The sequence below is a fragment of the Triturus cristatus genome, chromosome 9, assembly GCF_964204655.1.
Source record: "Triturus cristatus chromosome 9, aTriCri1.1, whole genome shotgun sequence".
Taxonomy (NCBI): domain Eukaryota; kingdom Metazoa; phylum Chordata; class Amphibia; order Caudata; family Salamandridae; genus Triturus; species Triturus cristatus.
The window spans coordinates 768,044,238-768,067,668 of record NC_140592.1 but is presented as its reverse complement, the minus strand read 5'-3'; the positions used below and the strand labels follow the sequence as shown (position 1 = coordinate 768,067,668).

Sequence of the window (23,431 nt, the reverse complement as noted above, 5' to 3'; positions counted from 1 at the left end):
TTGATATTGTTCTTTAGTTTTGTAATTTAATGTGTCCTGTTAAAACTATTTCCGTTTTTTTTGTGTACTCTTGGATAACACTTTGCCTTGCAGAATAACTATGAATGGCCTTGGAATGATAGTCTCAATCAATAATATCCAAATATCACAAACCGGTGTCTCATAACATGGAAAAAGGAGGTAGTAGCCCATAAGCCTACCCTTTGGATGGCTATGCAGAAAGGATTTGAAACAATATTCCAATTGAGTGAAATTTAGAGGGTAATCTAATGAACAAGTCTTTGGTTAACAACCCTTTTGCTTTTATGTGCACCGGACAATTGTAGAAGATATTACATACACATTTTCTAATCACACATTGTTCAGAAACAGATCTATAACCAGTCCGGGGACATGACCTAGTCCTCATTAAGGTTTGCAAAGCCTTTAAAAATCCGAGAGATGGTCAGACTGCTCAGTGCTAGTGTTTACACTGAGAGTGGCAGAACCTTTTTAGAGGCACCTTGTCCTGGTGTTATACCATGGTTATCTTGCTGAACAAAAGTATGATTGGTCTCTTGTAACACTCTAAAATGCTGATCCTCTGCAGATTCACAAGTTTAGATATTTCCCAACCAACTGGGAGCTCTTTAGAACATATTTTTAAAGTCTCTAGACTTTTGCTGGAGTCTGTTAAACTTCATCATTTTGAGGGGTACAAAGCGAATGGCTCAGGTCATTGTATAAAAATTGCAACAAAGTAAAATTGTTCAAAATGTAAATTTAGAGAAAAGTATTCGTTGGATGTAAAATAGTGTTGAAAAAAGTTAGAGTATACCTAAAAATAATCAGCGTAAGTAAATGGTTCATGCGGTTTTAGACGGAAGGGTTTGGACTGGACACTGGAGCGGTGAAGGGTCAAGGACCTATTTACTGGAACCAATTGCATATTAATTTCAAGTGAATATTTTCAGACATTTGCATTAGAATCTTTTGCTTTAAAGAGTGTTTTTTAAACCCAAAACCATTACCACATATTTGTAAATGGCAACCACATGGTGTGTGCATCAGCTGCGGGGTTCAGTTAACTTTTTCTGTACAGTCTGAAAATTTGTCAAGACGAACTGCTAAGCATTTAGCCTTTTTCATTAATTTTAAGGCTTTGCAATATTATTATTAGGATTTCACACTAAAAGTTAACGACGAACGAATGCGTTGCATGTATTACATATGAAAGTGCAACAAATGTACATTAGAGAGACTCCTCAATCACTCGCTCTGAGGCATCGTGTCATAAATTATTTGACGCTTATCTCATATCAAACAGCGTGTATCATCTGAGTTCTAATCCAAGGAATGGTTGCAAAAATAAAATAATCAAGTGGGGCAGACTGCTTTATTTTTTCTTGAGACAGTGAGCCTACTAGCGGCAAAAAGAGAACATGAGGCATATTTTTTTCAAATATAAATAAATCGTAAGACTTGGGTAAATGTCAAATGATGAAGGAAAGGCTCCTCCTAAGAAGAAGAAAGAGTATATATATATATATATATCTATATATAGATATATATATATATATATCTATATATATATATATATATATATATATAGATATATCTCATCCCCTACTGGCGGTCGCCAGTAGGTAGTTATAGTTAGGACCCTGTTTCCATAGGAAAACCGCAACATTCTATTTTGAATAACTTTGGCGCCGGTCGACGAATCCTCGCGAAATTTTAAAAACTAATGGGGCGCTCCGCTCCTACCCTGAAAGTCTCGGGGGGATTCGTCAAGCGGGGGCTGAGATAAAAGGGGGGGTCCCAAAACGCGTTTTTCCCATGCATTTTTCCATAGGACCTTTAGACACAGCTACAGCCCGAACGGCTGAACAGAGTTCCTTGAAATTTGGCAGAGAGGTAGTCTACAGGTCAAGGAAGTGCCTTTTGTAGGTCTGGTGTAAATCTGTTCAGTAGTTCCTGAGAAAATAGCATTTAAATCAATATATATATCTGTGGCAGCTTACGGTGCGCTTACCGTACGCGCACGCCGCCGTGCGCGAGCGCGATTCTGATTGGCTGTTAGATCTTAGTAAACATTCGAATCGGTCGAAACCAGGAAGCGGCGGCCGCCATTTTCTCTCTCGCAGTCTGAGGGGGTGTAAAACAAAGGTGGATAACGTGAAAAGGGGGCAGGCTGGACAGTTCCTGACCCCCTAGCCTTTGTCAGGGGGTCTCAGAAGGACCCCCAAGGGCAAAAAATTAATGTAATTTTTTTTTTTAAAAATCGCCGAATGCGCGCAGCGTACGCGCACGGCGTAAACGGAGAAATTTCGCGAAATTCGCGGAATTACGCGTACCGTGCGCGCACGGTTAAAACATTTTTCCAAAAAGGAAAGCTTAAAAAAAAAAAAAAAAAATTGTGAGGTAAGGTTGGCTCTTAAAAGAGCCGTTGGGTTCATAGAGGGATGGAGGAAAGAAAGAATGGGAATATTATGAGCGTCTACAAACGTGCTGGTCTATCTTATTGTTAATAAGGGGAACACTGGTCTCAAAACAATAAGACCAGAACACGTTATACACCTCATTACAACCCTCCCAAATCGAGGGTTGACGTCCAGAGGAGCAGAAGAAGGTGATGCTCCCACCTCAGAGGAAGGGCTCAGCTGAGCTGCCGATGATGTACTCGGCTGAGCTTCTGAGGCTGGGCTCTGGTGACTTACTGAAGAGTTTTCTCCAGTATGTCTAGCAAAGGTCCTGGGATGTCTATCCTGAAGGTGTCATCATAGAGTGATTTCCAAAGGAATATTTCTTCCTTGGATTCCCTCTAGATAAAACACGGTCACAAAGTGTGCAAGTGACCAGTGGAGCATTGACCTTTTTCTCCCCCTCTGGAAAAGTAAAATACTCCCATACAAAAGAAGTCTTCTGTTTCCTCCTTCTCTGGATGATGGTGGTGCTGCTAGCCTCACTCTCAGAAGAGGTCTGCTGTTCCGCCATTGTATCCCAAAGACAATTCAGCTCCTGCTCCTAGAGAATCACAAGCAGTAATGAGGGGAATGGGTGTGGTGTGGGAAGTTTCTGGAACTGAAAGTAATTTCAACCAATGAAAAGTGTTCTTTGTGGATCACATGACCTACCGTGCGCGCTCCGTAAGCTCACGGTACGCGCTCGTAAACAAGTACGCATGCGCAAACGTGACTCTTACGGAGCGCTTACGGAGCACGTACGTAAGATGCACTCGCGCATGCGCATTACACGCCCCTGCGTAACCGCGACGTTGCTTCCGCGTGTACGCGTACGTCACGCACGTATCACGTAGGCGCGCTGTACTTATGACGTGCTGAGCACGTAGCGTCAGCTTACGGTACGCGTATCCTATTACGTACGCACACCGTAATTATGACGTACGGAGCGCGTACCGTCAGCTTACCGTACGCGCACGGAAAAAAATGCATAAAAAAAAAAAACCTTTCCATAATGCAGGATATAGTACATATATTATTTTATACATAGGTTTACAAAAAATGACAAAAAAAATTTGCATTTAAAAAAACGTACAAATTCACTGAAAAAACCATGGGTTTCACACACGTTATAGTTATGAATTAGCATTTAAAAAACCTTGCAAATTCACTGAAAAAACCATAGGTTTCACACATGTTATAGTTAGCTGGAAATTTTACTGATAAAAAACCAATGAAATTCCCCCGTTATAGTTAGTGCAGGCAACTATAACTCACGCGACCGTAATCCTCTGCTGATGCTAATACTGTATTTAGACACTTATTTACCCATGTCTTCTTCCATAAATTTTTAGCTATACATATATTACAAATATTTTTTTTCATAAAGACACATATGTCATCAGCAGAGGATTGCGGTCGCGTGAGTTATAGTTGCCTGCACTAACTATAACGGGGGAATTTCATTGGTTTTTTATCAGTAAAATTTCCAGCTAACTATAACATGTGTGAAACCTATGGTTTTTTCAGTGAATATATATATATATATATATATATATATATATATATATATATATTCAATGAAAGAAAAGGTTAAAGCTTAGTTATAGTTAGGAAAACGTAATTTATTATTTCAATACAAAACCTAAACTACAAAACCCTTATAAATTCAAAAGTTATAGCTATATCTATACATTTGTACCACGGCTGGAACGCCTTATAATGGGCGCACCGCTGTATGATGTGTTGTCAACTTGCTGGCTACACTACATTATATACAATTATTTGCAAAAGGAGGTAAAGTAGATACTAGTAGGCTAATCTCAGATAAATAAGGACTAGGACAAAGAAAAAGTAAGTGAGGTATAGTATAGGCTAATAGGCTAATGTCAAATAAGTAAGGCCTTTGATGAGGAAAAAGTTTCATCAGAATAAGGAAGACCACCAGTAAGTTATTGGATCAGAGTGAGAGAACAACCGTACAGTATGTAGTTCATTTTCAAATATTTCTAGTTATTATAGATTTGATTTATTTTTCCTCTTTTGCTTAGCTTTTTGACTATTTTCTTCTGTGTGTAAGAGACGTGAGCGATCTGTGTGATGCAGTCCAGGTTGATCTTGAATATGTAAATTAATTAAATGAACTACCAAATGCTTTGTGTAGATCATTCCGCGTTGGCTTTTAGGATGGTGTGTTTATCCTTTCTGAAACGTCTGATTATTTCCTGACCTTTACATAACCTAGCATCGAGGTTGAAATACTTAAAACTACAATCTATTTATTTCTAAATCTAACAGTCATTATTGACCTTAATGTCAAATTGCCTCCTAGTTAATATTGTGTTGTATGAAGTAAGTGTTTTCCATTAAAACATTCCCTTTTTCTTTTTTTTTTATTAATAAAAGTTAATTCTGCTCAGCTTGTGGACTCTGACCCTAGCAAAAGAAAATCCCCTCTGGAAACACCAGCTCCTCGCAGATTTCCTCCTGTCCCCATCTCGAATGATGTTCATGTTCCATTTCAAAATCAGCTTTTGAAAGTAAAGGAAAATGTAGATGGGTCAAAAGTTGGTAAGTTTGAAGTAGATGATAGCAATTACATTTTTGTTAAATATCCATGCTACAAAACATTTGTATCCTTAAAATTATTTTTTCTTCAAAGATGTGCGTTTTTCCTCACACATTCACCTGTTTAGATTCACAGCAATGTTCAAAATGTGGTTGCTTTGTTGAGCCTTGTGAACCTGAATCTGAGGAATGGCATTACCCGTGATGCTTGCATTCACTGTTAAAGATGCCTGCACTTTGTGTGGTTTTTTTACTTACCTTGGCATACTACGTGCCAGTTCAAGTACCAAAGTTTGCTTCAATCCCTAGTAGTCGAGCAGGATGCAGGTCAAGTCTTTTCTTCTGGTCCAGGGAAGTTAAGGAGAACTGAATAGTATTCTGGGTGGGTATTATTGTTTTGGTCTAGTGCACTGGAGCCCCTTCTGTTGTATGTAATTGGTTGTTCATGGCTTCTTTTGTGTAGTTGGCAAAGATAGCAGGATTAGTAGACAAGTTGTACTCTTAAATAAAAGAAACAGTGGTATAGATTTGGGGGTGGGTACAGTATGACAGTTATAACTCATTAAATGTATATATTCAATAAGTGATATTGCTCTAAATGAAACAAGACTCTATTTTATTAATCACTTATTCCCTCAAATCCTTCTTCTGTATATCCCCATCCAGACTGGTTCTGGCAAATTATTAACGGTAATAGCTTTGTGCAGGTGCTAGGAGAGGCTGTCAGGGCTCCAGTGAGGAAATAAAGGACCTGAATGGAATGCTTGAATTAATGTCAACTACTCGTAATTACTCTTGGTCGCATTCTGTTCCATTGTTTATCTCTCTATGCCATTATAAACAGGGATCAGTGGTTTTCAAATTATTCTTGGGCTGCCATAAAAGGGAATTTAAGCTCCAACTACCAGGTGTAGGTGGCATTTTTGTTGCATCTTCAGCTCCAGATCAGCATTAGTCCAATGCTTATGGTGTTGCAGCTCCTTAAAGTGATCACGTACCCTAGTCAAGATCCAAATTTCCCATTAATTTCCAGCATTTGTTTTTGCCTCTTTTCGTGAGGGTTGTATCTTTTTTTATTTTTGTCAGAAAACTCTTTTCCTCAATGTCTGAACAGGTCTCTCCATAAGTCCTCGTGTTTTAACATGGCACCAAATGATGTGACTAATGAATGACCTGTTTAAAGTGATTGAGGCTAAAGTATGGCTCTACATCTAATGAAAAGCATTCATTAATGCAGTCTGCCTTTGAAGGGGAAGTCAAATATTCCTTACCCTAATCTTGTCTGAAAGAGCTGTCAAACTCCAGACCTCTCTAGAAGGAAAATTGGATGGTCAGCCTCCAAAAAGAAGGGGATGCCCCCTTCTTACCACAAAGAGTTTTGCCAGACCACAGAAAAAAGCATTTCTTCTAAACCTTATAGGAGCTTTGGTTGTGAGGGAGAGTGCCAGCTTCATTTGCACCTTTCCTAGACTCCAGAATGTTTAGGTTCAATAATCAGAAACGTATCCCTTCTTCAGAGCATAATTGCATGTTGCGACTTATCAACACATAAGTTGAGAGTTACATCAGGGAAGTGCATTTTATATATTTCAAAACTGGGATCAAAATTCGTCTAAAGAGCACCTTCTTTTGCTGATTGTCCAATGGCTTAGAGATATATGAGGGTGTTTGTGGTAATGTAAAAGGCCTTAGTATTAGTTTTAATACCTTGTCCAGTGAGGCAGGAGCTCAAGGAGTCCTACTAATAAACTGTTAGCAGATAGTAGTGAAGTTTTAACGAGGACCGGTTAGGAGATCTGTGTCTTGGCTCCATGACATGAAATGTTATGCCAGATTTTCTATATGTTCAGTAATTTAAATCAGGCGCCTGTGATTGTGTTATAAAAGTTTCCATGCTCAAGTTAAAATGCGCCTCATGGTTTCTGACTGAGGATGTATGCAGATACAGTAGAGAAACAGATTATTTATGATTGAATTTAATAAAATGAAGAGGCTGTCAGCTATCCAGTAGTGGATTCTGCTTGAGAATATGTTTGGAATTGAGGCAGGAAGACAGGAAATGCAAGAAAGATTTGGACATCATCTGCATAGACAAGAGGAAAACAAATTCTAAACTAAGCCCAGTCAGACTACAGGACTACATGCAACACTGAGACTTTAACTTTACGAATGGCTGCTTGACACTCTATTTTGGATAAAGATGACTCTTTCCCCAGCATACATCTTGACCTTTCAACGGCTTTCAGCATGGTGGATAAAGCCATTCTCCTGAAAATCCTCAAAGATAGAATGGGTCTGAATGACCCAGTGCTCTGTGCTTACACGACACTTGTCGATACATAAACTTGACTAACTTTCTCCCCACATCTGTGACTCTACAACAAGGGGTTCCCCAAGGCTCTGTTTTATCTCCTCCCCTCTAATTGCTTCCATCTTCAGTCACTCTAGCTTTTCACTTCACTTTTATGCCAACAATACCTTGCTCTGTCTAAAAAACCTCTTCTATAATGCTGCTGAATTCATAGTCCATGGTCTTGTTGGATGTTGCGTCGCCACCTTAAACGAATCCTGCAAAAACAGGGTTCCTTCTTATCTCCTTACCTAATCTTCCCAATACAAAGTTGGCTCAGCTCACTCATGCTGCTAATCCTACCATTGTGGATTGTGTGAAATCTCTTTCCCTTTTTCTTGGGCAGTAACCTTAACGTTTAGGTACTAATCAATGCAGTGGGCAAATGGGCACCATTCTCTCTGTCTCTTCGGTGGAAATAAACCTTTCACAGTGGATACTAACTTCTTACAACAGTCTCTCTTGCCGTCTGTTGAGGAAGGCCCTAGTTTAGGCAGATAGTATACTTTAACTTTCTCTCCTTTCAGGATCACTGCAGCAAGTAGTTTTGTAAATAATTGTTTACTATATACTTTAGTTGACACTGATGTGTGTTTAAGAGGCTAATTAGATTTTAACATAGATATCAACCTATACATTTTATTTGATAATATTTGCATCTTATTGTATGTTTTTCACTCCATGGAACTATAGCATCTGTATTTATGTTGCCAGTGGATGTGGTGCAGAGAGGAGAGTGTATCTAGGACTAAGCCTGTGGGACTCATGCAGTCCTCTTCATGTGTTAAAAACTGGATTCGAAATTCCAGACTCCATTGGAAAATTGATGACATAGAAGGGTTACTCAGACAAATTATTGGATATGCTCAACTGGGTTTTCAAGTAGTAGCTAGGGAAACCTTATTGACATGACCCTTGGCAGGTAAATATTGATGGCATAAAGCTAATCCCTCTCTGGTGTGGCTTAGGTAGAGATGACTGACTGCAGTTTTTAGTTCTGCCGTTTTTGACCAAACAGGTTTATCAACCGTTTTATTAGTTTTAAGGCTACTCAATACTGCAGTGTTCTTGACTAAGATATCCAGCGTACATGCCAGCGCAAAATCATCAGTTATTTAATCATTCCTTTGGTGGCTTACTTACGATTGGGCTCCAAAATGCATGACATTTCTTTGGTTGAAGGATAAGTGACTGAAAAAGTGGAAGAAGATTATAGTTCAAAGTGGGTATTACCTTCAGAGCAAAGGACAGGGTTTTGAATGTGTGTGGTAGGAAATTGGAGCCTGCAGCAAGTGAAGGTAGATTTGGCTCTCGTTATCGTGGGATGGTGCTAACAGAAGGGAGACGACCCTGAACCCCCTGATTTTCAGACCAAAGGTCTCGCACAAATACTGTAGGCCTGTGCACATGTCTGCACATGTCTGCATTTATCTGCTGAGTATTTACTTTGTCATACATTAACACAAAAGGACATTCACAGTACAAACATGTATTAAAAATCACAATGAACCATCAGGATTATTAGTGTGTTCTTCTTTAATTCCGAATGATTGCTCAGCCAACACGTGTTTCTTCTGGGAAAGTACCCCTAGACGACTTCAGGGCTTTCTGGCAATGGGAAGGAGATCAAAACCTCTGCCAGTAGTACTTCCGTCCCGGCTGAATAATGGTAGCAAGGATTTGTTAGCAGATCGGAGGGGTCCAAGATAATGACTTCACTTAGCAGCGTGTACGCTGATCTGTGGAAACATATTTGCAGTTTCTTCCCAGACCAAATTTGGTCTTGGAGCTATTTAGCTCCAGCCCCTGCTCATTACAGGAAGTATTAACGTTGGTTAATAACTGTTGGAGCCCCTGGGGTGACTTTGGGATCAATAGGGTGTTGTCCTCGAAGAGGAGGGCAGGCACCCTTCTCTCCCTGACATTAGGCGCATCATATCCATCCCTATTCAAATAATCCACCACCCTGTTAATATACAGAGAAAACAGGGTGGGGGCGAGGACACACCCCTGCCTGACTGTTGATTACTGCCATTTTCCCCCCAAAAATACAACTACATCTAAAGACCTGATTGATAGTACTTACATTGTTTCTAATGTCCACCTCCAAATTAGACAGTGCGTCATTGTCCTTGATCCGCTCCTGTAGGTGAACGAGTATCTGTTTTCTAAAAAAATCTTTTGAAGGGAGTCAATCAAGCTGATGGGCCAGTAGTTCTCATGGTTACTCTGATCCCCCTTCTTGAAAGTTGGGATGATTTCCGCTAGTTTCCTCGATGAGGGGATTTCCATAGCAGAGAGTACTGCATTTGATAAAAGATTAATGTATGCCCCCCGTTCTTCTGGGTTGGCCATATATAAATCATTGGGGATCCTATCCGGGGCCGAAGCTCTGGATGTGAGGCAAGAGTTAATGGCAGCTAACGTTTCACTTGGGTTGCAATCTAAGGCACTTTGGTTACTTGATTCAAGCACAGTCGGTAAGACTTCATCATCCTCCCCTGGGGGACTGTAACATGAATATAATCTTCTAAAGTGGGCTACTCACTCCTGTAGTTGCACACACAATTTTAGATCTGTTTTAGGGTCATTTGCACATACAGAGGCTATTCTCCAAAAAGTCTTACTGTCTTTAGCTGTCAGTGCTTCACGTAGAGCGGCCTACAACACATAACCTTTTTGCTTGAGCAAATACCCTCCTGTACTGTGTCCTGCACCTCACCAATTCAGGCCTATAATTGGATTTAGCTACTGCTAAAAGCTCTGATTTAGCTGATCTAAATGCATTATTATACCTGGCTACAATCTTAGGCTTTTCCGTTTCAGTTTGTTTCCTATGTCCTAAGAGATCCCCTATCTGTGGTTACAGCACTTTATGAGTGTCCTTCATTACCACATTTATATGCGCCAAGGGAAGGGCATGTAAAAATTACACCTCCTTCTCATCCTTCCTCACAACTGTCTCTAATACTAAATGGTTATTGACCATGGCTTGCAGTTACTAGTGTGGGAAAGGTTGCCCGTGTCCGGTCTACCTAAGAATACAGGTTTCACTACCAAACTGCCCATTAGTGTCAGACATTTGGCCTTGTGGTCACCATCGGTCCTGTCCACTACTACCATGTCCAGTAAATAGGGGCAGAGCTTTATATCAACTAAAAAATAATCAATCCTGCTCATGTGACCTGGTCAATTTTAGGTCATTTCACCATGCCTATCCAAAGGTGCCCTACCATTTGTGGCTCAAAGGTCAACATTCAGCGTCCATGCCAACACCTGGGCTGCTTTGGGAGTCCATTTCACACTCTGGAGATCAATCTGCAGGATTTTTCATTGGCTATCCTCATTTGCAGTCAAATTAGGTGGGGTAGCTGTTTCAGGTTCAAAGGTGGAATTGAATTCCTCAGCCACTATTAGTAAACTCTTTCCTGTTTGCTCAGAGAGAGTGGATTCCAGCACATTTACGACCCTGGTGTCTGTATTTCGTGCTTCCACTCGATTGTACACCGTAAATGTTTTTAGTGGCAGCCCTGGCGGGAGCACCAAGATGATTACCATTATATCAGGAAAGGCACTAGGAACAGGTCTAGTTACACACTGAAGTACAGTCTTTATGCAAATAGCTAGTCCCCCCAGGGTTCTCTTTCCAGATTGTACCGCGTTTAGACAAAACAAATGTGAATCCTTACCTAAAAATAAGAGAGAGAACAGTCTCCTGGAGAAAGCAAATGTCATGGGCGTCTATAAACTGGCCCCAATCTAATTCTGATAACAATTTAGGCGCCCTTGCTATGTTCCAGGACTCAATTTTAATCTGACTGAATATTCTGGGTCAGCTTGTGGGAAGCACAAGGATTCTAGTCTCCACTACTAGATTCTACTTCTTTAGGTCCCCAATTACTCTTCCCTTGACATACACTTTTGTAATGGTGAAATTGCTACAATCATTGGGGGAGGACCCACTCCATCACTATAGGTGACCTTAGGTAAAATCAAAGGCCTGATCGCATAACAAGAACATCATGTGGTAGAGGCGAAAAATACAAAAGCAAACAGACTAAACAGATTAGTGTAAGCTAAAAATGAGCAGGTGATGAATTTGGTGATACTTCAGAACCTTTTCTTGACATGGGCGTAGTTGTAATTAGATAGACCCATTTGTGACCTTTCACAAAATAGTGTTGCTGTTTTGCTGCTGCAGTTTTCCAGTGATTGGTCCACGGGAGATAGTTTCATTACTGTTGACTTTAACCATGCACTATGTATTTTTGCTAATCTGATGATTAACAAAGTTGTGTGGGAAAACTGGAGGAACAAAGCTGAAACAAAAGCTGAAACAATCTTAGTTGCACAAGAAAGTGCATTGAGAACATGGTGTAGATCGGTTTGTTTTAATTGTTCACAGGTTCTCATGCAATTGCTCAACTTTACCTCAGTACAGATTGGGTGGGGACATTTAAATTAATCTAAAAGACCAAAAACATTGTAGAAACAGTAAATCTCATAGAAAGCTTGATATGCATCAGTATAGCACAGCTTCAGAAAACTCAAGGAAATGAGAGCTTGATAATAAGTAACAGAAATAAAACCTTCTTCCTGGACGAGGGTTGAATGGGAATCACAGAGACTCTTGGACAACTTGGGGCCTGATTTATATTTTGGCAGAGAGGGCACCAGCGACGTAGTACCCTGTCTGCTAAAGTGAAGTTTTGCCTGCCTCGTTTAGAGTGGGGTAGAACTTCAGTATATTGACGGCGGAGACTACTCCGTCGTCTACATACACCCTTGACAGCCTGATGGAATAAGGATAATTTAGCCTGAAACAATAGACAAATTGTTTACAGGATTTGAGACTCTCTATAACTTCGTTTTATCTGGGGCAAGGCAGAATGCAACATAGTTTGAAACATCCATGCCCCACTGTCCCGAAAAGCCAGCTGTGCCTCTTTAAAGCAAAAGGCTGAATAAAGAGAGCAATTAACAATGGAGTAGCAATCATACTTGCCGTTTTTAGGTCTCGCCTGGCGTTGCAGCGCACATGCGTTGCTTGCTCTGCGAGGCCTCTTGTAATCGTTAACATTCAGAAGTTGAGTGTAGTCTCCGCCTCGTATTTTCATTGGCTTGTGTCATTGTTCAGGCTAAACGCTGGCTTTTTATTGTGAAGGAGGCTTTTTAGTCGCTCCTTGTTAACTCCCTGTTTCCTTTTGGCCCAACCCACCCGGACTAGATCTTTTACATGCGGCGGTAGACAGTGCCTTTTAATTAGTGGGTAAGCACTTTTTTATTCCACTCCACAGCTGCAGACGGGAGGCAGTGTTTGTGTACACTAGAGTTGTACTTGCAGCACGCTATGCATGCTTTCACTTTTACAATGGGGCCACACCCACCACTAGCGGGACGGGCTACGCAGCTCATCCCAAACTTTTTTTTTAAACATTAAATAACGGCGGCTGCGTGTCTTGTTGTGCGCAGCTCGCCCAACTCATTATCTTTAATTGTAGCAGCTCGTGCAGTGCCCTCCGCCGCCAACACCTCCCACGGCACTCCACTCTGTTTTGTACTGCGTGTTATAAAATGTATTTTTTAAAAAACCCCTTTGAAATATGGCCTCCTTTTTTCTGGTAGATTCGCAGCGTTAGTCCCACATAGTAAACTTCGCCGGAATCTGGTTACACAAGAAACGCTGCTACTTCTTGGTGAGTGCACACACAGGCTTTCGAGCTCCTTGAATCAACATCATGCTTATGTTTTGTCATGACACCGATCTTGATTTCTGCTGCATGAGAGTTTATTTAACGCCCCACACATGAACTTTTCCCCAGTCTTCCGACCCCCATTTTCACAGTAAACAGACACAGCAACCAGGCTTGCTTCACCTGCAACTTCACGTTTTTAATGTCTTTTGCCTCATGGCTCTTGATGCACACACACATTGTTTATGGCCCAAGAATGACACACAAATATATTTTGCTCCCCGTTGCTACAGACGCACCAACTGGAATCTTCATATCTCGTTTTATTAATTTTATTAATTTAACTCACCTGACGGCTTGTTACACACCACGCTCAGTTCACGGCTCCAGGATTCAGTCACTTCCATAATAAGCTTAGTTATCTAGTACATCGATTAACCTGTGCCATTAATGTTCACATGCGCTTTCTTTCAGTTACTTGTGTGAGGAAACGCCAGCTACTTGCCGAGCGGTGCTCTCATTGCACTTTCTTGAAAATGCTGCGTGTGGGCTGGCTACCAATGGCGTCCTCTTGGTGGACATTTATCTGCAGATTTGGCAGTCAGATTGAAACTGGGCTTTCAAGTACTTGTGCTTGGAACTGAAATCAGTACAGAAAGTTCCTTCTGTACAAGTCACGATTATGAAATCTTAATGGAGCTTGATGAAAATTCTGAATACTTGTGGGCTGCCACCCATGCTTAGTACTCCCATCCATTTGTCCCTGGGCTTGTCACGTTCCACGCTTCTGCCTTCCTATTTGCATACTCACCAGCTGCCTCTCATGGAGGTTCCTTGTAAGAATACTGCACATGGGCAATGTCACACAGAGCCTGTTGGAGGTAAGGGTGTAACACTGAGCAAGGTGCAGCTCCCAAGGTGCTGAAGCACTAGGATGTTAGATACTCTTAATTTGTCACATGCAGTCCGGGAGTGCATGTGCCAGCTGTGCCTCTCCCTCACCCCCGCTTTCTGTCCTTGTGTTTTATTTTTATTTGTATTTTTTAAAGAGTTTTATATAGCGCAAACTTGACCCGAAGATATCAGGTATCAAAGCGCTTTACATAAGCACCAGTTTCATTACAGATGGACAAATTCATTTTTTTTATTAGACACAAGGAAATTACGAGATTTGCCCACTATCACCATATGTTGGGCGTCATTGCAGAGACTCGAATATGGTTCCTCAGCTTCAAGGTCCACCGCTCTAGCCATAAGCCTACATCCTCTTCCCTCCCTTTAACCCACCCCCACCTTCCATTGTTTCTAAAACCCTTGTTCTCCTCCCACTTTCCCTTGTTTGTAACCCACCCTCATTTCACCCACCACCCCCTTTTCCATTGTCCTTTGTTTCCCTCTGCCCTCCATTCCTAGGGGCGCATTTGTGTGTTTTTGAGAACACCATAGAAGGAATTTTGCTACAAACTGGTTCAGAATGAGAACATACAGTGTAATGATTCAGGTGGAGCACGACTCTCACTGAATTGCTTGGCGTCAAAGCACAAGTTTTTTTCTGGCTTTGACTGGAGTTTTAACCAAGTCGCAAAAGATATTGGAAGGTACATGCTGTTTACAAGTTTATTTTATCAAAAAAATAAGAACCAATTTCAAGAAATTCATAAATATCTGCATTGTGTTCCACTTCCGGATACATAATTATGGGATGGCGCACATGCTTTGTTTGCCCCAGCCATGTGTTCCTGCGCCACGCTTCTGCCTTCTTGTCTGGCTCTCATAGAGATTCCTTGTGAGTACACTGCGACTCCGCCTGTGCCACACATAGCCTGTTAGATGTAAGGGTGTAGCACTGAGCAAGGCACAGCAACACTGGAGCACTGAATGTTATGCAGGCCGACTCCAGCTCTTATGTGAGCGGCTTTTCTAAATCTGGTTCTCCCGGTAATGGCACTGAGCACAGAACATTATCGACACTACAATGAGGGTCGCAGGCCACTTGAATTTAATATAAGCATCTCTCCAGCATTTATTCACAAGTCCTTTTTGGATTGCCAAACATATCTTTTATGTACTCACCACTATTGACTCTCTAAATACTATAGGTGGGTGAGCCAACAAATGAACAGGACGCAAACCAGCGACAAGCCAAGGGTCTGGCTTGAATCTTAGAGCCTGAGCTTGAGTGATGCATTGAAAACCATATAAATGTAAAAGAGGCCACTTGATCCAATCGATGGTTTATAATTTCTTTTATTTTCCAAACCAATCCTTCAGCCAACGCGTTTCGTCCTTTTTGCTAGGACTTCTTCAGGGCAAACACTTGGTCTATACGCCGAATATCAAAAGTAGCAGTAACAATCCAATGTAAGGTTTCCAACGAGATTACAAATCTCAGCTATTTCAATTATTATCAAGATGACAATAATCAATAATCGAAAATACTGTATTTTCAACTCTCGGGAGAATCAGGCGAGGGACGAAGGAGTCCTTATATAGGATCCTATCGCTGTGGGGTGGGGAGAACCCACTGACATGCCTATCAAAAGACTACAGTAACACGGTCTTGACCTCTGTTCTGGCTATCACACCGGAGAGAATATTTGATTCTGGGGACTGGAATTAACCCACCCATGTCTAATTGACACGATCATTGTTGATTATTGTCACCTTGATAATAATTAAAATAGCTGAGATTTGTAATCTCGTTGGAAACCTTTGATTACATTACATTGGATTGTTACTGCTACTTTTGATTTTCGGCGTATAGACCAAGTGTTTGCCCTGAAGAAGTCCTAGCAAAAAGGACGAAACGCGTTGGCTGAAGGATTGGTTTGGAAAATAAAAGAAATTATAAACCATCGATTGGATCAAGTGGCCTCTCTTACATTTATATGATTTGATGAAAATATTATGGAAATTTTTTGAGAATCTCTGTACGAAAGGGTGGTGCGATTCTGATATAGTAGAAAGTTGTTTATTTCCTCTTGAAGGTAGCACCTCTGGACAGAGGGTGTTTTCAAAATTGCACACATTTTCAGATATTTGTGTTAAAATACTGTTGGTATGACTTTCCATATTGGTGCTGCATTGGTGCTGTAAACCTAACTGTCCTTTGCTTTTTGTAAATAATTCATGCATTGAAAATTCTTGCTTTGTATATCACTGAACAGAGATAAAGTCTCTACAATATTCATAAATAATTTTTAAAAAGCCACTGACAAAGCCAATAGATCCTGCTTAAGCGAAAGCTTTTGGCTTTGCCAATGATTCTTTAATGAGTCCCTAAGCTGCAACAACAAGTACAAGCACCACCATTACCAACATTGTCAACACCAGGAGCAGTACCACCACCACCAACACCACCAGCGCTTCTCTTTACTCTCCATCCATATGCCTCATTCTTCTCTCCTCCACACTCCCCATCCTTCTACCTCCTCACTCTCCGTCCTTCTGCCTCACACTGCTCTTCTCCTTCCATCTCCCCCACACTGCTCTACTACACCTCTCTCCTTCCTTATGCCTAATGCTGTACTCTTCACTCTCCTTTCTTCTGCCTCACACTACTCCTCTCCTCCTCACTCTCCTTTCATATCCCTCATGCTACTCTTCTCCTCCTCGCTCCTTCCTTGTGCCTCATACTGCTCTCCTCACTCTCCTTCCTTCTACCTCACGCTGCTCTCTACCATTTCCCTTATACTCCTCTCCTCACTCTCCTTTCTTCTGCCTCATGCTACTCTCCTCCTCACTTTCCTTCATTGTCTATCATGCTCTTTTTCTCCTCCTCACTCTCCTTCCCAACTCTTCACACATTCTTCTCCTCCTAACTCTATGCTTCATACTGCTACACAGCTAACAATTCCAATCCAAACCACATAATTCCACGACACATCACATAATACACTAAATAACGCATAGCTAAATACAATACCATTAGCAAAGCCAAACGCTCTAACATAAACAAATGCAAGACCTATTGCCTTTCCAATGGTTGTTATTGTAGTATAGCCACGAAACTGACCTTGTTAACTGGGATGGGTAGTTTACCTTGTGCAAGACAGTCCACAAAAAGTCCCAGTTCACCTGGTCCAAGGCTTACTCTGCACCCAATAAAATAACTAAGCCCTCCTTCCTTTTATCTCCTAGGTAAATCCCCCAGATTTGTGTCTTCTGTAGCTGAACCCGTTTTTGTTGGCATTCGGACTGTGTGCACTTAATCCTTACCAACTAGTGGTAAAGTGCTTATGCTCTCTCCCCAAACCATGGTACAATTGGCATCTACCAGATTGGTACTTTTAATTTACTAATAAGTCCCTAGTAAATGAAACTATCTGTACCCACGTCTGTAAAATAAATGCTACTAGAGGGCCTGAAGCACTTGTGACACCTACTAAAGAAGCCTTTTGAAATATGTCTCAGGGCTTTTACTGCAGCCTGTAGTGTGGTTTTAAACTGTCATTTCGACCTGGAAAAATAAACCTTTTGTCAGGCCTAAACCTTCCTTGTTAATACATATGTCACTTCTAAGGTAGGCCCTAAAGGCTCATTGGGCAGGGTGCATTGCATTTAAAAAGTAGGACATGTGTACTTAAGTTTTACATGTCCTGGCAATGAAAAACTCCTAAAGTTATTTTTCACTGTTGTAAGGCATATCTCTCCCATTGACTTACACCGGGTTACCTCATTACATTCAATAAGTGATAACGTTTGATTGAGAGCCGTTAGAGATATACTGTTTACATGCACATGAATTGTAAATTAAACTCCTTTTTAATGGTGAAGTCGGATTTAAATCCACAAGTCAGAAAATGCCTCTTTTAGAAAGATGCAAAAATAACAATTGATGGACAGAATGCAGAACAATGTCATAAATTCACCCCAGTACAGAGATCTGGGCCTAAATCCATCGTTTTTTTGCTCACCATGCCATTCCAGTTTGAACCCAGCCATATGCAAATCAGTCTTGACCCTGTGCCTCATGGGAACAGTCCAGCCCGAACTGCCAAGCCAGGTCCTCCCTGGACTGGAAACAAGCATCCTAGGACCGGTTTCGGGGTTTCAACCCTCTTCAGCCAGAATAGCTTGAGTCCAGTGGCAATCCATATATTGTTTTTTGGGGCGTTGATCTTGAAATATTCCTCTTATAGCTCAGTATTGTACTCCTTCAGTTCCATTAGCTTTGCCAGTGTTGGATTTAGGATTGATTTGCCTGGAAACTGTCCCTTCATGACTCTGGTGTTGAAGTGCCCAAACCAATCCTTGTGCCACTGGTTTGGGATTTCTACACTATTCAGTCAATAAGCCTCTGCGACTTTGGTGTATCCACTACTCCCTGGTGTACTCTTGCCTTTCACCCCATTTTCAGCAACAGACATATACCCCACCTTGTGCCTAGGAGTGTGTGCTGCGATCCTGTGTTTCACCAATATCTGGTCCCTGCTAATGTCATCCCACAGCGTCGATGGACTGATGACCAATTTAAATATTGTTGAAATACAGGAATGAAGCAGGGAGCTAGAATACTTTTGGTTTGCCACAGAAATATTAACTTATAATATTGTTGTATCTATTGGGAATGGATGTCCTACATGGGTTTGTCTCTGATATTCATAAACAATAGCATATCTTCACACATGCGCAAAATTATTCTAACATTTATGAATTTGAAAGGAATGACCATGGTGGAGAGCTAGATTTACAAGTGTGAAACCTCCCCTTTTCTAGATTGTTCAATGGCAAATGCAGTTTCTGTCCTCACCTTTTGAATATCCAGGCGCCAGTCTGGCTACAGAAACTCTTCAATAGCTTTCCCCCTGCCGGCAAGGTGCGTCGGCTTCATTACGGCACCACATGAGGAATCTCCATGATGACACTGGTGCCTTAAAGCGCATCTGTTTACGCTTCATTGGACCCAACGCAGTTCCTAGGGATGCTACCACAGGTGGTGCCGACTCCAAGGCCCAGTGTGGTGAACTTTACTGGAGTTCCCAATTCCTGGGATGGATGCATTTGTGCTTTTGAATGCATTTTCATTATCTTCTTAATGAAAAACAAGGGAAACCCATGGATACATAGGGGCCAAGGGTGCATGATATTTTAAAGGAGCAATGGTCCCTACAGAAAAACAATTAATTTCGGATTCCAGGGATTAAGTTAGTTATGACACAATGTGTTAATATTTAAGATCTAAAAACATGATGTTTATTAACAATTAAAATAAGGCCTTCCTCTTCTAGTGACCTTCCAGGATGCTGGATGTCCTGTTGGAGGAGTCATTCCAACAGAATAGACCTCTTGGGGTTACTACCTGTCTTAAGGCCTCTAGCCTTGCAAAGAGTCCTACGTTCCTGGAACTTAAGGGCACTGTACCTAGACTCCTGAGACTGGCTACGTTCCCCATTAGTGGACATGGTGCTAGTGTAGTGTAGTTTACCCTAATCTAGCAATCTAAACTTCCAAAGGTTTGTAGAAAGGGCTATGCTAGACCCTTGACACCTACCTAAAAGTTTAGAAAAAGTCTTGCGTATCTAGCATTGTGTAATACCAAAGGTGGTAGTGGTTCTAATGGAAACCTTACTTATGACAAAGTGGTAAAGCAATGCAAGTCGTTATCCCAACCACTGCACCACCAATGTAGGAGGCTGGCTCATATATAGTGAACACCTATGGTGAAGCACTGTGCTCAGAGTCCATGCAACCATTCGTGATAGTGTTTAGATCCCTGAAAACCAGCGCTCTCAAGGGGTAGCCATGGAGAGCAGCTAGGGCTTCTCAAGGAGGGTGTAAAGCAATTGCATGTACCACTTTAGTCGGCCAGTAAGCTTTTCACACAAGAAAGAACCACACCAGGTGAGTAGGAAAATACTTTATATTTATTACTACACACTAGACACTAACTTGGTATACCTCCTACCCAGAGCTATCAATTACATGCTAGGAATTCTCAGAAAACAGGTAAATAGCCTAGAAAAACACATAGGGCCCCACCACGGGGGTTGCAAAATCATATACTAAAATAGTGGAATGCGGAATAGCTACCAAAACGAAACTAGTACCCCAGGTTGGAGTACCCCAGGGGTAGCAAGGAACCACCAAAGGTGAGTAGCCAGGGACCCCAGGGCTGAGTGGTTACACTGGGTCAGGCGTCCATAGGACACCACAGGTAAGTCGCGGTTTGGATTTTGGAATTTTAAGACCTTTCCCGATGCACCCCGACGGAACCACTTGGAGGAAGGGAGTTTTGAGAGTCACCCCACCCATTGATACACAGAAGAGACGGATACCTTCACCTGGGAGTCTGGGTGCATAGCTGTGAAGTAATGTTAGAAACCTCCGTGGATGCCAATGGAGCGTCATGGAAGTTCTGCAACTACGTCTCATGGACCAGGCCGGTGGAACCAGATGAGGAATCCAGACAAGCAGAATCTGAAAGCAGAGGGGACAGAGTCCAAACCACCTGGTGGCGACCAGGAGACACTGGAGCACAATACCAGCCCTGGTTGAAGGTTTTGCTGAGGTGCGGTGAGAAGAAAACAGCAGCTGTGAAGACCAGGCGGCGTTGTAGAAGACCAGTAGTCTTTCACAAGCTGTCCCACGCTTGTCGACGAGTGCAGGACGGTCAGTGACCGGCAAGACCACCAACAAGCCTTGGCAAACACAAACAACAGTTTGCTGGTGAAGGTCAGAGATGCAGACCAGCACGGTCTGAGATGCAGACCAGCAAGGTCTGAGGGACTGACCCAGCAAGAGTAAGTCAGGTCTGGCCCCCAGCACGATGGAGAGCGAGAAGGAATCGGTGAAGCTCCTTCAAGGACCCTCTGGTACCAGGCACATGAGGTTGCAAGGAAGCCTCAGCAGCACACAGAAGAAGAAGCCCCATGAGGCAAGAGATTCTGGCGGCACAACGTGCTTGGAGCTGTGCAGCACTTGAGGCAGAAGCTGCTTGGAGCTGGAAGATCTTCTGTGAAGAGAGCCAACAAGCCTTGGCAACTACAGGCGCTGTGCACAGGGAGGCGGTCACCTTTGGATGGAGAGGGATTACAGTCTCCTAACTTTCAGGGAAGACTGGTCAGTCCTCTGGAGAACCAACAAACCAACACATGTGTTGCAGAGCCAGGCGATATCCGTGGAACAACAGGATCAGCAAACCGATCTTCGATGTCAAGGTGCGTGCGGATTCACTTCAAGGGAGATTCCTTCTGGCTCGGATGTAGGCTTAGTCCTTGATGACTCAGAGGATGCACTGCCACAGAGTTGCAGATCTTGCAGAAGCACAGGGACGAAGATGTAGCAGGAATCTTCCTACTGGGAGCAGTCTTGTCATGGTTCCTGGCTTGAAAAACAGTAGTGTTCCAGTGTCCACCAGCTGAAGAGTCTTTAAACAAGCTTCAGAAAACAAGCAGTCTGTTTTGTAAGCTGTTGTAGGGACGAATCTAAGGGCATACCCTCAGGGAAGCCCTTAAGTAACCCCAAAAAGGGGAAGGGCCTCTTCCGTGGCAGCCCACCTATCAGCGGGGGGTCAGAGACGCTACTCAGATGTCCTAGGCAGCCAGATGCTCCCAGGGGCTAAAAGTTAACATGGCAGAATCGAGTGACCACCTGGAGGAACTCTGGGGCACCTCCCTAGGGAGGAGCTGGACAGGGGGGTGGTCACTCCCCTGTCCTTTGTGCAGTTTCGTGCCAGAGTGTGAGCCAGCGGTAGGTGGTGTCATTCAGCTCCTTTTTGCATCATCTGCATCTGAAGTGATATGCTCGGTGGATATATAGGTGCCACCCCAGCGCCCTGACCTCAGTTCCTTCTTTTCCGCGCCATCAGTGTGGATCTGGACAAGCTCACATTAGTCATTGCTTGACTGGATTTTTCAACATTTTGTCGACATCTAGTGTGCCATTTCTTCATCTTTTTTTGAGAATGCTATTGCTGTGTCTGTGGTGCCTGGAGAGGGACCACGAATCTGCGTTGTAGGTCCATGAACCCAAAGGGCATCCGCGAGCGGGCCATGAAGTTCTTGGCTGCTCGCCATGCAGCTCCGTGCCGCTCCAGGTCCCGTTCACATGGGAGGTTTCAGGACCGTCTTTTCTTGTCACCCTCTCTGATTTTTTGAGGCAAGTCCCATAAGAAGAAGTCCAGAAGTTATATCGCTCTTCAACTCCGTGACGCTCCCATTCTTCAAACGACTCCAGCGAAAGACACAATAAATCCAGGCTGTGGTCTCCGGTTGTTCCTGTGCAGGTGGGGTCTGTAACTGGGTCCGCTCTGTACTTCCCCGAGTTTCCTAAAGCTGGAGCGAGCCCCACCCAACTCTGTGTGTTTTATGAGACCATGGGCCTAATATTTGGGCAGCCGAACCCCTCTAGAGCACCTTTTGGCCTCATGGGTTAGAGAGGACCTTCAACTGGGGCTCAGGATCCGTTAGTGGCTCTGGTTCAGTCCCGGCTGCGACTTCGGCACCTCCTCCGGGGTCTGTTCAGTGTTGCAGCTCGTGGCGCTGCCAACGCCCATCTGTGGCACAGACACCAACTTGATTACTGACCAGACCTACGTCGCACTACGTCATTTCTGACGCCGACCAGGCCCACACGGCCTGAATTGGAGATGGAGCCCTATTTTCCTAGAGGTCCCACTGTGGAACATGAATGGAGTGATCTGAGGATCCCTATGGTTACTTTAAACCCCTAGCAGAAACCATGGCCAATGACAACTGGTATGAGAATCTGGCTGATTCCATTGGTGTGGACGCCTCACCAGACACTGGACTCCTCCCTCCTCTCACAGTGGCTATGGAGGAAGGGGCTTATTTTGCCATGGTGGTCTGGATTGAGGCTGAGGTCCTGGACCTAATGCTACCCACAGCCAAAGTCAAGACCAACATCTTGGAAGAGGTGCTTCAGCCCAGGATATCTCCTTCAGAACCCTTAGTACTCTTTAACAAAGCCCTCTCTGATGTCCTGCTCAGGGTCTGGGCCAAGCCCTGCAGAGGCACTCCTATGCACAGGACTATTGCTCACTGCCATCGCCCTGCTCCTGGGGACCCAGCCTTCCTCTCCCAGCACCCCACTCCTGTGAGCCTGGTGGTTGTGGGCTAAACCTCCGGGATAAATCCTGGTGCATTAACTAACACTATATATCAAGGTTGGGGTAGTTCCTCCTATGCCAACAAGTGGTCACGGAGAGTTGAACCAGGTGATATTATACGTGTCGCAGAAAGATCTGAAAATCAGATCTAATAAAGGATGGCCTCCATACGGACTGGAGGTGGGTAGGTCAGACGGCAGTGTCCGGATCACCGAACACGTGTCCCTCAATTTGTCGGGGACCCTCCATTTCACCTAAGGAGCATTACTCTGCCTCTCTCAAGGGGGAATTGGTGGCCGGCACCCATCCA

At 43.0% G+C, this 23,431-nt stretch overlaps 1 protein-coding gene across 6 annotated transcripts in view; it reads left to right on the top strand.

Annotated features, from left to right (window-relative positions):
• Positions 1-23,431, top strand: part of KIAA0586 (KIAA0586 ortholog) — a 622,715-nt gene that overhangs the window by 78,027 nt on the left and 521,257 nt on the right. For all 6 annotated transcript variants that reach the window (XR_014968769.1, XM_085626122.1, XM_085626120.1 and 3 more), the window contains exon 8: positions 4,848-5,012. Coding sequence is in view for 5 of the 6 variants with exons in the window: in XM_085626122.1 (XP_085482248.1) it covers positions 4,848-5,012 (165 nt within the window). In the remaining variant the exon portion in view is untranslated. The remainder of the gene's footprint in view (positions 1-4,847; positions 5,013-23,431) is intronic.